Consider the following 16,098-nt stretch of genomic DNA (forward strand, 5'->3'; position numbering starts at 1 on the left):
ATTGGACTGTGTGGAACGTGTAAATGGTGTGGAACGTGTGAAAAGTGTGTAACGTGTGAAAAGTTTGGAGCATGTGAATCGTGTGGGCTGTGTAAATTGTGTGGAACGTGTGGACTGTGTGGAACATGTTAATCGTGTGGAACATTTGGACTGTGTGGAACGTGTAAATGGTGTGGAACGTGTGAAAAGTGTGGAACGTGTGAATCCTGTGGGCCGTGTGGAACGTTGTGGATTGTGTAGAACATGTGGATCGTGTGGAACATGTGGAACATTTGGACTAAGTGGAACGTGTAAAATGTGGAACGTGTGAAAAGTTTGGAGCATGTGAATCGTGTGGGCTGTGTAAATTGTGTGGAACGTGTGGATCGTGTGGAACATTTGGACTGTGTGGAACATGTAAATCGTTTGGGCCGTGTAAATCGTGTGAAACGTGTGGATCGTGTGGAACATGTAAATTGTGTGGAACATGTGGATCGTGTGGAACATTTGGACTAAGTGGAACGTGTAAAATCGTGTGGAACGTGTGAAAAGTTTGGAGCATCTGAATCATGTGGGCTGTGTAAATTGTGTGGAACGTGTGGAACATGTGGATCGTGTGGAACATGTGGAACATTTGGACTGTGTGTAACATGTACATCGTGTTTAATATTTGGATTGTGTGGAACGTGTGAATCATGTGGGCCGTGTAAATTGTGTGGCTCGTGTGGAACATGTGGAACATGTGCGTTGTGTGGAACATGTGGATCGTGTGGAACATTTGGACTGTGTGGAACGTGTGAAAAGTCTGGAACGTGTGAATCATGTGGGCCGTGTAAATTGTGTGGAACATGTGGAATATTTGGACAGTGAACGTGTAAATCGTGTGGAACGTGTGAAAAGTTTGGAACATGTGAAACTTGTGGACTGTGTAAGTTGTGTGGAACATGTGGAACATTTGGACTGTGTGGAAAAAGTAAATGGTGTGAAAAGTTTGGAACATGTGCACCGTGTGGGCTGTGTAAATTGTGTGGATAGTTTGGAACATTTGGAACATGTGGAACATGTGGATGTGTGGAACATGTGGATCGTGTAAATTGTGTGGAAGTTGTGGATGTTGTGGAACATTTGGAGCGTGTGGAACATGTGGAACATGTGGACTGTGTGGAAGGTGTGGATCTTGTGGAACATGTGGAACATGTGGACAGTGTGGAAGGTGTGGATCTGTGGAACATTTGGAGCGTGTGGAACATGTGGAAGGTGTGGATCTTGTGGAACATGTGGACAGTGTGGAAGGTGTGGAACATGTGGACAGTGTGGAAGGTGTGGATCTTGTGGAACATTTGGAGCGTGTGGAACATGTGGACAGTGTGGAAGGTGTGGATCTTGTGGAACATGTGGAACATGTGGACAGTGTGGAAGGTGTGGATCTTGTGGAACATTTGGAGCGTGTGGAACATGTGGAAGGTGTGGATCTTGTGGAACATGTGGACAGTGTGGAAGGTGTGGAACATGTGGACAGTGTGGAAGGTGTGGATCTTGTGGAACATTTGGAGCGTGTGGAACATGTGGACAGTGTGGAAGGTGTGGATCTTGTGGAACATTTGGACTGTGTGGAACATGTGGACAGTGTGGAAGGTGTGGATCTTGTGGAACATTTGGAGCGTGTGGAACATGTGGAAGGTGTGGATCTAGTGGAAGGTGGCAGAAGAAGGCCTGTCGAGGGTTGAGGAAGAGCTGCTGAATCAAAGCCAAGTTGTAGTTTGTGTTCTCCATTTAAGGATCTTTGTCTCCCTCCAGACTCCGCCCATAAACGCCAGCCAATCACCATGAGCGTCTTGACCCTCTCACCTGTGGCCCCCCCCCAGCCGCCCTCCCCCATGTTGACATCTACCACGCCCACCCTGGACAGCCACGCCCCCACAGTCCACCTGGAGGGCGGGTCCTCCTTCCCGGGCGGGGTCCCCGGCGAGTGGGCCGCGACAGGCTCCGCCCACAGGTGAGCTCCGGCCGCCGTCCGTGAGCCAAGGAGGCCACATCTCATTGGTGTGATTACCTGTGCAGGTCCAACAAGCCGCCGCCCCTCCACTCGGGCGCCGACTGGAAGGTTCTCCTTCACCTGCCTGACATCCAGACATGGTTGCGGGCCACCGCCGGCCGGGTGACGCAGCTCTCGCACTCCGTGGGACAAGATGGCGCCAACAGACACGTGGACGCTCACCTTCTGCAGCTTAAGGTAAACATGTCTCCGTGTGTGTGTGTGTGTGTGTGTGTGTGCGTGCGTGCGTGTGTGTGTGTGTGTGTGTGTGTGTGCGTGCGTGCGTGCGTGCGTGCGTGCGTGCGTGTGTGTGTGTGTGTGGCGTCACCTGGTGGTGAGAGAAGTCACTACTTTTGGTTGACAATGTAAATAAACTTATGTCGCCATCTGCTGGCCAAAAGACAGAAGCGCAGCCACGCATCAGCAGGGCTTTCCCGCCACCTGCTGGTCATTATGTAGAATTACAACCAGGAATTGTTTCCTTTTTATCCATCCATCCATCCATTTTTTACCGCTTATTCCCTTTCGGGGTCGCGGGGGGCGCTGGCGCCTATCTCAGCTACAATCGGGCGGAAGGCGGGGTACACCCTGGACAAGTCGCCACCTCATCGCAGGGCCAACAGGTCAATATTAGAACTAATGATATTTATTTTTAATCCATCAATCCATTTTCTACTGCTTGTCCCTCCCGGGGATTCAATGAAACCAGAGTAGTTTGCATCATAATGAAATGTTCTCTGACTATTTGTTGATATCAAGTCCAATTATTTTGTAATATAATTCTATTATTGTTGTACTACTCCCCATCAGGAATAATATGTTATCTACTACAACCTGTCAGAATTATGTTATATTTACTACTTCCTATAAGTAATAATTTAATATTTACTACTTCCTGTCAAGAATGATGTCATATTTACTACTTTCTAGCAGTAATAATGTCATATTTAATACTTCCTGTCAAGAATAATGTCATATTTACTACTTCCTGTCAGTAATAATGTCATAATTACTACTTCCTATCAGTAATAATGTCACATTTACTACTTCCTGTCAGTAATAATGTCATATTTACTACTTCCTATCAGTAATAATGTAATATTTACTACTTCCTATCAGTAATAATGTCATATTTACTACTTCCTAACAGTAATAATGTCATATTTACTACTTCCTGTCAGTAATAATGTAATATTTACTACTTCCTAACAGTAATAATGTCATATTTACTACTTCCTATCAGTAATAATGTAATATTTACTACTTCCTATCAGTAATAATGTCATATTTACTACTTCCTGTCAAGAATAATGTCATATTTACTGCTTCCTATCAGTAATAATGTCATATTTACTACTTCCTGTCAGTAATAATGTCATATTTACTACTTCCTGTCAGTAATAATGTCATATTTACTACTTCCTGTCAAGAATAATGTCATATTTACTACTTCCTATCAGTAATAATGTCATATTTACTACTTCCTGTCAGGAATAATGTCATATTTACTACTTCCTATCAGTAATAATGTAATATTTACTACTTCTTATCAGTAGTAATGTCCTATTTACTACTTCCTATCAGTAATAATGTCATATTTACTACTTCCTATCAGTAATAATGTCATATTTACTACTTCCTATCAGTAGTAATGTAATATTTACTACTTCCTATCAGTAGTAATGTAATATTTACTACTTACTGTCAAGAATAATGTCATATTTACTACTTCCTATCAGTAATAATGTAATATTTACTACTTCTTATCAGTAGTAATGTCCTATTTACTACTTCCTATCAGTAATAATGTCATATTTACTACTTCCTATCAGTAATAATGTCATATTTACTACTTCCTATCAGTAGTAATGTTATATTTACTACTTTCTGTCAGTAATAATGTCATATTTACTACTTCCTGTCAAGAATAATGTCATATTTACTACTTCCTATCAGTAATAATGTCATATTTACTACTTCCTATCAGTAATAATGTCACATTTACTACTTCCTGTCAGTAATAATGTCATATTTACTACTTCCTATCAGTAATAATGTCATATTTACTACTTCCTAACAGTAATAATGTCATATTTACTACTTCCTGTCAGTAATAATGTAATATTTACTACTTCCTAACAGTAATAATGTCATATTTACTACTTCCTATCAGTAATAATGTAATATTTACTACTTCCTATCAGTAATGATGTCATATTTACTACTTCCTGTCAAGAATAATGTCATATTTACTACTTCCTATCAGTAATAATGTCATATTTACTACTTCCTGTCAGTAATAATGTCATATTTACTACTTCCTGTCAGTAATAATGTCATATTTACTACTTCCTGTCAAGAATAATGTCATATTTACTACTTCCTATCAGTAATAATGTCATATTTACTACTTCCTGTCAGGAATAATGTCATATTTACTACTTCCTATCAGTAATAATGTAATATTTACTACTTCTTATCAGTAGTAATGTCCTATTTACTACTTCCTATCAGTAATAATGTCATATTTACTACTTCCTATCAGTAATAATGTCATATTTACTACTTCCTATCAGTAGTAATGTAATATTTACTACTTCCTATCAGTAGTAATGTAATATTTACTACTTCTTATCAGTAGTAATGTCCTATTTACTACTTCCTATCAGTAATAATGTCATATTTACTACTTCCTATCAGTAATAATGTCATATTTACTACTTCCTATCAGTAATAATGTCACATTTACTACTTCCTGTCAGTAATAATGTCATATTTACTACTTCCTATCAGTAATAATGTAATATTTACTACTTCCTATCAGTAATAATGTCATATTTACTACTTCCTAACAGTAATAATGTCATATTTACTACTTCCTGTCAGTAATAATGTAATATTTACTACTTCCTAACAGTAATAATGTCATATTTACTACTTCCTATCAGTAATAATGTAATATTTACTACTTCCTATCAGTAATAATGTCATATTTACTACTTCCTGTCAAGAATAATGTCATATTTACTACTTCCTGTCAGTAATAATGTCATATTTACTACTTCCTGTCAGTAATAATGTCATATTTACTACTTCCTGTCAAGAATAATGTCATATTTACTACTTCCTATCAGTAATAATGTCATATTTACTACTTCCTGTCAGGAATAATGTCATATTTACTACTTCCTATCAGTAATAATGTAATATTTACTACTTATTATCAGTAGTAATGTCCTATTTACTACTTCCTATCAGTAATAATGTCATATTTACTACTTCCTATCAGTAATAATGTCATATTTACTACTTCCTATCAGTAGTAATGTAATATTTACTACTTCCTATCAGTAGTAATGTAATATTTACTACTTCTTATCAGTAGTAATGTCCTATTTACTACTTCCTATCAGTAATAATGTCATATTTACTACTTCCTATCAGTAATAATGTCATATTTACTACTTCCTATCAGTAATAATGTCACATTTACTACTTCCTGTCAGTAATAATGTCATATTTACTACTTCCTATCAGTAATAATGTAATATTTACTACTTCCTATCAGTAATAATGTCATATTTACTACTTCCTAACAGTAATAATGTCATATTTACTACTTCCTGTCAGTAATAATGTAATATTTACTACTTCCTAACAGTAATAATGTCATATTTACTACTTCCTATCAGTAATAATGTAATATTTACTACTTCCTATCAGTAATAATGTCATATTTACTACTTCCTGTCAAGAATAATGTCATATTTACTACTTCCTATCAGTAATAATGTCATATTTACTACTTCCTGTCAGTAATAATGTCATATTTACTACTTCCTGTCAGTAATAATGTCATATTTACTACTTCCTGTCAAGAATAATGTCATATTTACTACTTCCTATCAGTAATAATGTCATATTTACTACTTCCTGTCAGGAATAATGTCATATTTACTACTTCCTATCAGTAATAATGTCATATTTACTACTTCTTATCAGTAGTAATGTCCTATTTACTACTTCCTATCAGTAATAATGTCATATTTACTACTTCCTACCAGTAATAATGTCATATTTACTACTTCCTATCAGTAGTAATGTAATATTTACTACTTCCTATCAGTAGTAATGTAATATTTACTACTTACTGTCAAGAATAATGTCATATTTACTACTTCCTATCAGTAATAATGTCATATTTACTACTTCCTGTCAAGAATAATGTCATATTTACTACTTCCTATCAGTAATAATGTTATATTTACTACTTTCTGTCAGTAATAATGTCATATTTACTACTTCCTATCAGTAATAATGTCATATTTACTACTTCCTGTCAAGAATAATGTCATATTTACTACTTCCTATCAGTAATAATGTTATATTTACTACTTTCTGTCAGTAATAATGTCATATTTACTACTTCCTATCAGTAATAATGTCATATTTACTACTTCCCATCGGTAATAATATAATACTTGTAGTACCGCTCCCTGACCACTGGGTGTCAGTAAGATCCCATGGATGTAACGACACTGTCCCAAAGTTCGAGCTCTACAATAAAAACCGAAACAAAGTCTTTTATTAACGAGAACAAAAAAACGGAACTGTTTGCCACTTTTCCTTCCTCCGAGAACAAGACTCAGACATTTCAGCAGACCTCAGGCCGGCCTTCCGGCTCGTAAGAAAGTCCTGAATCCAGACCAAGGCGTGGTCCCTCCTTCTTTATCTCATGTGGGACATTTCCTGGCAGTCAGGTGAAAGAAAGTCTGGTGACTTATGGAGTTCAAGTTCAAGTTCAATGGAGTGAAGTTCAATGGAGTCATGGAGTCATGGGGTCATGGAGTCATGGAGTCATGGGGTCATGGGGTCATGGGGTCATGGGGTCATGGGGTCATGGAGTCATGGAGTCATGGAGTCATGGAGTCATGGAGTCATGGAGTCATGAAGTTATGGAGTCATGGAGTCATGGAGTCATGGAGTCATGGAGTCATGGAGTCATGGAGTCATGGAGTCATGGAGTCATGGAGTCATGGAGTCATGGAGTCATGGGGTCATGGGGTCATGGGGTCATGGAGTCATGGTGTCATGGAGTCATGGAGTCATGGGGTCATGGGGTCATGGGGTCATGGAGTCATGGGGTCATGGGGTCATGGGGTCATGGGGTCATGGGGTCATGGAGTCATGGAGTCATGGAGTCATGGAGTCATGGAGTCATGGAGTCATGGAGTCATGGGGTCATGGGGTCATGGGGTCATGGAGTCATGGTGTCATGGAGTCATGGAGTCATGGGGTCATGGGGTCATGGGGTCATGGAGTCATGGGGTCATGGGGTCATGGGGTCATGGGGTCATGGGGTCATGGAGTCATGGGGTCATGGGGTCATGGAGTCATGGAGTCATGGAGTCATGGGGTCATGGGGTCATGGAGTCATGGAGTCATGGAGTCATGGAGTCATGGGGTCATGGGGTCATGGGGTCATGGAGTCATGGGGTCATGGAGTCATGGGGTCATGGGGTCATGGGGTCATGGGGTCATGGAGTCATGGAGTCATGGGGTCATGGGGTCATGGGGTCATGGAGTTATGGGGTCATGGAGTCATGGAGTCATGGAGTCATGGAGTCATGGAGTCATGGAGTCATGGAGTCATGGAGTCATGGGGTCATGGGGTCATGGGGTCATGGAGTTATGGAGTCATGGAGTCATGGAGTCATGGAGTCATGGAGTCATGGGGTCATGGAGTCATGGAGTCATGGAGTCATGGAGTCATGGAGTCATGGAGTCATGGAGTCATGGAGTCATGGAGTCATGGAGTCATGGGGTCATGGAGTCATGGAGTCATGGAGTCATGGAGTCATGGAGTGAACCCTCTTGTCTGCCATCTGCTGGCTTCTCTCCGGGGACAACAAGTCCAAGTTTGTCACGTCAATGTTCTCTAACGTGGTCCCAATGATCCAAACCCCTTTTTACATTAATGTAGCAGGGGTGTAGACTACCTACTATCTATCAATCACTATCTATCAATCACTATCTATCAATCACTATCTATCAATCACTATCTATCAATCACTATCTATCAATCACTATCTATCAATCACTATCTATCAATCACTATCTATCAATCACTATCTATCAATCACTATCTATCAATCACTATCTATCAATCACTATCTATCAATCACTATCTATCAATCACTATCAGTCAGTATGTATGTATCAGTCCGACTGTGGCGCCATCTTGTGGACAAAGTGAGTACATCATCTGATTGAAGAAAGCAGACATGACAACAAAGTCTTTGGACGTCCTGGATCCTGATTGACATCCACTTTCATTCCAGAACCTTCTTGGATCACAAGGAACTGATCCACCATGCACACAACATTAACACAACATTAACACAACATGCACACAACATTAACACAACATTAACACAACATTAACACAACATTAACACAACATTAACACAACATGCACACATTAACACAACATTAACACAACATTAACACAACATGCACACAACATTAACACAACATTAACACAACATTAACACAACATGCACACATTAACACAACATTAACACAACATGCACACATTAACACAACATGCACACATTAACACAACATTAACACAACATTAACACAACATTAACACAACATTAACACAACATGCACACATTAACACAACATTAACACAACATTAACACAACATGCACACATTAACACAACATTAACACAACATTAACACAACATTAACACAACATGCACACATTAACACAACATTAACACAACATTAACACAACATTAACACAACATGCAAACAACATTCACACAACATTAACACAACATTAACACAACATTAACACAACATTAACACAACATGCACACAACATGCACACAACATTAACACAACATTAACACAACATCCACACAACATGCACACATTAACACAACATTAACACAACATTAACACATTAACACAACATTAACACAACATTAACACAACATTAACACAACATTAACACATTAACACAACATTAACACAACATTAACACAACATCCACACAACATGCACACAACATTAACGCAACATTAACACAACATTAACACAACATTAACACAACATTAACACATTAACACAACATTAACACAACATCCACACAACATTAACACAACATTAACACAACATTAACACAACATCCACACAACATTAACACAACATTAACACAACATTAACACAACATTAACACAACATGCACACAACATTAACACAACATTAACACAACATTAACACAACATTAACACAACATCCACACAACATTAACACAACATTAACACAACATTAACACAACATGCACACAACATTAACACAACATTAACACAACATTAACACAACATGCACACAACATGCACACAACATTAACACAACATTAACACAACATCCACACAACATGCACACATTAACACAACATTAACACAACATTAACACATTAACACAACATTAACACAACATTAACACAACATTAACACAACATTAACACAACATTAACACATTAACACAACATTAACACAACATTAACACAACATCCACACAACATGCACACAACATTAACGCAACATTAACACAACATTAACACAACATTAACACAACATTAACACATTAACACAACATTAACACAACATCCACACAACATTAACACAACATTAACACAACATTAACACAACATCCACACAACATTAACACAACATTAACACAACATTAACACAACATTAACACAACATGCACACAACATTAACACAACATTAACACAACATTAACACAACATTAACACAACATCCACACAACATTAACACAACATTAACACAACATTAACACAACATGCACACAACATTAACACAACATTAACACAACATTAACACAACATTAACACAACATCCACACACATTAAAGTCCTACTGAAAGCCACTACTAGCCACCACGCAGTCTGATAGTTTATATATCAATGATGAAATATTAACATTGCAACACATGACAATACGGCCGCTTTAGTTTAACAAATTGCAATTTTAAATTTCCCGGGAGTTTCTTCTTGAAAACGTGACGTCACAGGCTGTTATAAATATGAGCGCTGCACACACACACAGCTAAAAGTGGTCTGCTTTAACAGCATAATTACACAGTATTTTGGACATCTGTGTTGCTGAATCCTTTGCAATTTGTTCAATTAATATTGGAGACGTCAAAGAAGAAAGATGTAGGTGGGAAGCTTTAGCCTTTAGCCACACAAACACGGTGATTCCTTGTTTAAAATTCCCAGAGCTGAAACTTTACTATGGATCACAGCGGACATGGATCCCAACTACATGTCAACCAGCAGGTTTCGGTGAGAAAATTGTGGTAAAAAGTCGCCACTTGCCGGATATCAGCTGAGCTTGTGTCGTCCATAAAGCTGCCGTCGACTCCCCTGAGACACTGAGCGTCAACACACACCTCCGACTATCAGGTACTGTTAAACTCACTAAAACACTAGCAACACAATAGAAAGATAAGGGATTTCCCAGAATGATCCTAGTAAATGTGTCTAAAAACATCAGAATCCGTCCCAATGCTATCACGTTTTTTGTTTTTTTTTAACTTTTTTTATTATTTTTTTTCTAGTCTGTCACTATCAATATCCTCAAACACGAATCTTTCATCCTCGCTCAAATCAATAAGGAAATTGTCCGTTTTCTCGGTCCGAATAACTGTTTTAGTTGGAGTCTCCCATTAAAATCAATGTGAATATGTGAGGATCCATCAACATGTGACGTCATCAACATGTGACGTCATCGTCTGTGACTTCCGGTACAGGCAGGGCTTTTCTCTTAGCAGCGAAAGTTGCCAACTTTATCATGGATGTTCTCTACTAAATCCTTTCAGCAAAAATATGGCGAAATGATGAAGTATGACACATAGAATGGAGCTGCTATCCCCGTTTAAATAAGAAAACCTCATTTCAGTAGGCCTTTAACACAACAATCACACAATATTAAAATATCCACACATGCATACATCAACACAAAATTCCCACAACATTAACACAACAAGTATACAACATTTACACGACATTCACACTACATTCACACAACATCTACACATTATTTACACAAAAATCTCACAACATTAGCCGACATTCACACAACATTACCACAACATGCATACAGGATTAACACGACACTCACATAACATTCACACAGCATACACAAAACATGCACAAGATAATCACGCTACAATCACAACGTCCACGTAAAATTCATGCATTCAATGCATACAACATTAACACAACGATATACAACATTCACACAACATCTACACATTAATCACACAAAAATCACACAACACAACATTAACACAACATTCACACAACTTTAACACAACATGCATACAACATTAACATGCACACGTTAGCTTGTTAACATGTTAACTTATTAGCATGTTAGCATATTGGCTTGTTAGCATGTTAGCCTGTTAACATGTCAGCATGTTAACTTGTTAGCACATTGGCTTGTTTGCATGTTAGCTGGTTAGCATGTTAGCTTGTTAAAATGTTAGCTTGTCAACATGTTAACTTGTTAGCATGCTAGCATGTTCGCTTGTTAGCATGTTAACATCTCAGCTTGTTAACATGTTAACTTATTAGCATGTTAGCATATTGGCTTGTTAACATGTTAGCCTGTTAACATGTCAGCTTGTTAACTTATTAGCATGTTAGCATATTGGCTTGTTTGCATGTTAGCTGGTTAGCATGTTAGCTTGTTAAAATGTTAGCTTGTTAACGTGTTAACTTGTTAGCATGCTAGCATGTTCGCTTGTTAGAATGTTAGCTTGTTAGCATGGTAGTTAACTTGTTAGCTTGTTAGCTTATTAACATGCTAGCATGGTAACTTGTTAGCATGCTAGCATATTGGCTTGTTAGTATGTTAGCTTGTTAGCATGCTAGCTTGTTAACGTGTTGGCATGTGAGCGTGTTAGCTTGTTAGCATGTTAGCTTGTTAACATGTCAGCTTGTTAACATGTTAACTTATTAGCATGTTAGCATATTGGCTTGTTTGCCTGTTAGCTGGTTAGCATGTTAGCTTGTTAAAATGTTAGCTTGTTAGCTTGTTAACATGTCAGCTTGTTAACATGTTAACTTATTAGCATGTTAGCATATTGGCTTGTTTGCATGTTAGCTGGTTAGCATGTTGTTAAAATGTTAGCTTGTCAATGTGTTAACTTGTTAGCATGCTAGCATGTTCGCTTGTTAGCTTGTTAGCATGGTAGTTAACTTGTTAGCATGTTAGCTTGTTAGCTTAGTAGCATGTTAGCATATTGGCTTATTATTATGTTAGCTTGTTAGCATGCTAGCTTGTTAGCATATTGGCTTATTATTATGTTAGCTTGTTAGCATGCTAGCTTGTTAACGTGTTGGCATGTGAGCGTGTTAGCTTGTTAGCATGTTAGCGTGTTAGCATGTTGGCATATTAACTTGTTATTTGGTAGCATGGTAGCGTGTTTGCTTGTTAGTGTGTTAGCTTGTTAGCATGTTAGCTTGTAGGCAAGGCATGCTTTGAGTAGTGCAGGGTGTTGTTGAAGCATGAAAGGTCACACGGTGATGTCATCCCTGTGGAATGCTGGTGATGTCATCGCTGTGGAATGCTGGGAAGTAGAGAGCAAGGAGACGTGCGAGACTCAACTTTTTTACATCCTTCATTCCTCACAGCTGTCACCAACAGTGTGTGTGTGTGTGTGTGTGTGTGTGTGTGTGTGTGTGTGTGTGTGTGTGTGTGTGTGTGTGTGTGTGTGTAGGAGTGGGTGAGGTTGAGCTAAAAATAACCTTTGCAACTGTTGTCCCCCCAACCTCCCACACACCCCATGAAAGGCCACGCACACACACACACACACACACACACACACACACACACACACACACACACACAAAGTAGCGGGCGTGGGGATGCAGGAGCGTTGACTTGGTCTTCTTTCTTTGCGTTTCCAAAATAATATCGAGGTAAGTGACTTTGACCCTTTGTGCGTCGCTGTTGTCGAGCGGTTACACAACTTTTCACGCGATCATGTGACCCTCCACATGTCTTGGAGGACACGGTTGCCGTGGTAACGTTGTCCTTCGGACTAACAACGCGTTGAGGTGCACTTGTTGTGTTGCTTCTCTTGGTAAACAACAACAGTGGGCTGCTCCGTCACCATGGCAACCAGCAAACACAACAACACAACTTTGGACAACCTGGATCCCAGATCCACTTTCATTTCAGAACCATCACGGATCACACAACACACACACAAAATGAACACATTAACACAACATGCACACAACAGTCATACAAAATACACACAACATGCACTCAAAATTAACACAACATTCACACATCATTAACACAACATTACCACAACATTAACACAATATTCACACAACATGCACACATTAAACATTCACTCAACATTTACACGACATGTACTCAACATTCACGGAATTACTCACACAACATTCACACAATATTCACACAACATTCACACAATTGCTCACACAACATTAACTCATTATTCACACAACATGCACAAAACATTCACCCAACATTCACACAGCATGTACACAACATTCACACAATTACTCACACAACATTAACACAACATTCACACATCAACACAACATTCGCACAATATTCACACAACAATCACACTTCTACATAACTTTCACACAATTACTCACACAACATTCGAACAACATCCACCCATCTACACAACATTAACACAACATTCATCTACACAACATTCATACTATTACTCACACACCAACACAACACTCACACAACATTCACACAACATCCATACAACATTCACACATCTACACAACATTCACACATCTACACAACATTCACACATCTAGACAACATTCACACAGTATTCACTCAACATTCACACATCCTCACAACATCCACACAACATTCCTACAGCATCTACACAACATTCGCACAATTACTCACACAACATTAACACAACATTCACACATCAACACAACATTCACACAATATTCACACGACAATCACACTTCTACGTAACTTTCACACAATTACTCACACAACATTCGAACAACATCCACCCATCTACACAACATTAACACAACATTCATCTACACAACATTCACACAATTACTCACACACCAACACAACACTCACGCAACATTCACACAACATCCATACAACATTCACTCAACATTCACACATCTAGACAACATTCACACATCTAGACAACATTCACACATCTAGACAACATTCACACAGTATTCACTCAACATTCACACATTCTCACAACATCCTCACAACATTCCTACAGCATCTACACAACATTCGCACAATTACTCACACAACATTGACACAAAATTCACACATCTACACAACATTCACACATCTACACAAAATCTACACAATTACTCACACAACATTCACGCAACAATAGCAACATCCACACAACATTCACACATCTAGACAACATTCACACAGTATTCACTCAACATTCACACATCCTCACAACATTCCTACAGCATCTACACAACATTCGCACAATTACTCACACAACATTGACACAAAGTTCACACATCTACACAACATTCACACATCTACACAAAATCCACACAATTACTCACACAACATTCACGCAACAATAGCAACATCCACACAACCTTCACACATCTACACGACATTCACACATCTAGACAACATTCACACAGTATTCACTCAACATTCACACATCCTCACAACATCCACACAACATTCCTACAGCATCTACACAACATTCGCACAATTACTCACACAACATTGACACAAAATTCACACATCTACACAACATTCACACATCTACACAAAATCCACACAATTACTCACACAACATTGACACAAAATTCACACATCTACACAACATTCACACATCTACACAAAATCCACACAATTACTCACACAACATTCACGCAACAATAGCAACATCCACACAACATTCACACATCTACACGACATTCACACAGTATTCACTCAACATTCACACAACATTCATACAATTACTCACACAACATTAACACAACTTTCACACAACATTCACACATCTACACAACATTCACACATCTACACAACATTCACACATCTACTCACACATTAACACGGCATTCACACAACATGTAAATGAGTGTCTGTTTAAATGTGTGTGTGTGTAGGTGTGTGTGTAAATTAGTGTGTGTGTTAAATGAGTGTGTGTTTAAGTGTGTTAAATGAGTTTGTGTGTGTTTAAATGAGTGAGCATATGTGTGTGTGTGTGTGTGTGTGTACAAGTGTGTGTTTAAGTGTGTTAAATGAGTTTGTGTGTGTTTAAATGAGTGAGCATATGTGTGTGTCTGTGTGTGTGTGTGTACACGTGTGTGTTTAAGTGTGTTAAATGAGTTTGTGTGTGTTTAAATGAGTGAGCATATGTGTGTGTGTGCGTGTGTGTTTAAGTGTGTTAAATGAGTGTGTGTATGTGTGTTTAAGTTTGTTAAATGTGTGTGTGTGCGTGTGTGTGTGTTTGTGTTAAATGAGTGTGTGTTTGTGTTAAATGAGTGTGTGTGTGTAAGCAAGCGTGTGTGAATGTGTGTTTAAATGAGTGTGTGAGTGTGTGTGTTTAAGTGTGTTAAATGAGTGTGTGTTTAAATGAGTGTGTGTACATTTGTGTGAGTGTGTGTGTGTGTGTTTGACAGGCAAGGTGAAAGGGGCGGAGTTTGATGGTTATTGGAGACAATAGTTGAATAAGCCACACCTCCTTTGAGCTCTGATGGCTTTCATGTCGGTGGTGATGGGGGCCGGGCGGGATTGGACCTGACGTCCACGTCCGCCGTTAGATCCCGGGCCTTTCGTGTGTGTGTGTGTGTGTGTGTGTGTGTAAAAATGTCAAACAGGACACGCCCCCTCCCCCCGGGCGCTCTTTGATGTCCCACAAGAAGGTTAGTGAGGCGGTCCTCTGGTCTTGTGAGTTCCAGACCAGGAACCTAAATGGTGGGACTGGACTTTCAAAATAAAACATTTTT

The 16,098-nt window shown here is 38.7% G+C and overlaps 1 protein-coding gene across 5 annotated transcripts in view; it reads left to right on the plus strand.

Annotated features, from left to right (window-relative positions):
• The first annotated feature begins 1,780 nt into the window (after window positions 1-1,780).
• LOC133542387 (A-kinase anchor protein 6-like) overlaps window positions 1,781-16,098 on the plus strand; it is a 151,833-nt gene continuing 137,515 nt past the window's right edge. For 4 of the 5 annotated variants that reach the window (XM_061886443.1, XM_061886447.1, XM_061886446.1 and 1 more), the window contains exons 1-2: window positions 1,781-1,975; window positions 2,041-2,212. In XM_061886443.1, coding sequence (XP_061742427.1) covers window positions 1,806-1,975; window positions 2,041-2,212 — 342 coding nt within the window. In that variant the 5' untranslated portion in view covers window positions 1,781-1,805. Of the gene's footprint in view, window positions 1,976-2,040; window positions 2,213-15,984; window positions 16,015-16,098 lie in introns of those variants that run through there. The other variant, XM_061886448.1, reaches the window with a different exon arrangement.

Source organism: Nerophis ophidion, linkage group LG24 (assembly GCF_033978795.1).
Source record: "Nerophis ophidion isolate RoL-2023_Sa linkage group LG24, RoL_Noph_v1.0, whole genome shotgun sequence".
Lineage (NCBI taxonomy): Eukaryota > Metazoa > Chordata > Actinopteri > Syngnathiformes > Syngnathidae > Nerophis > Nerophis ophidion.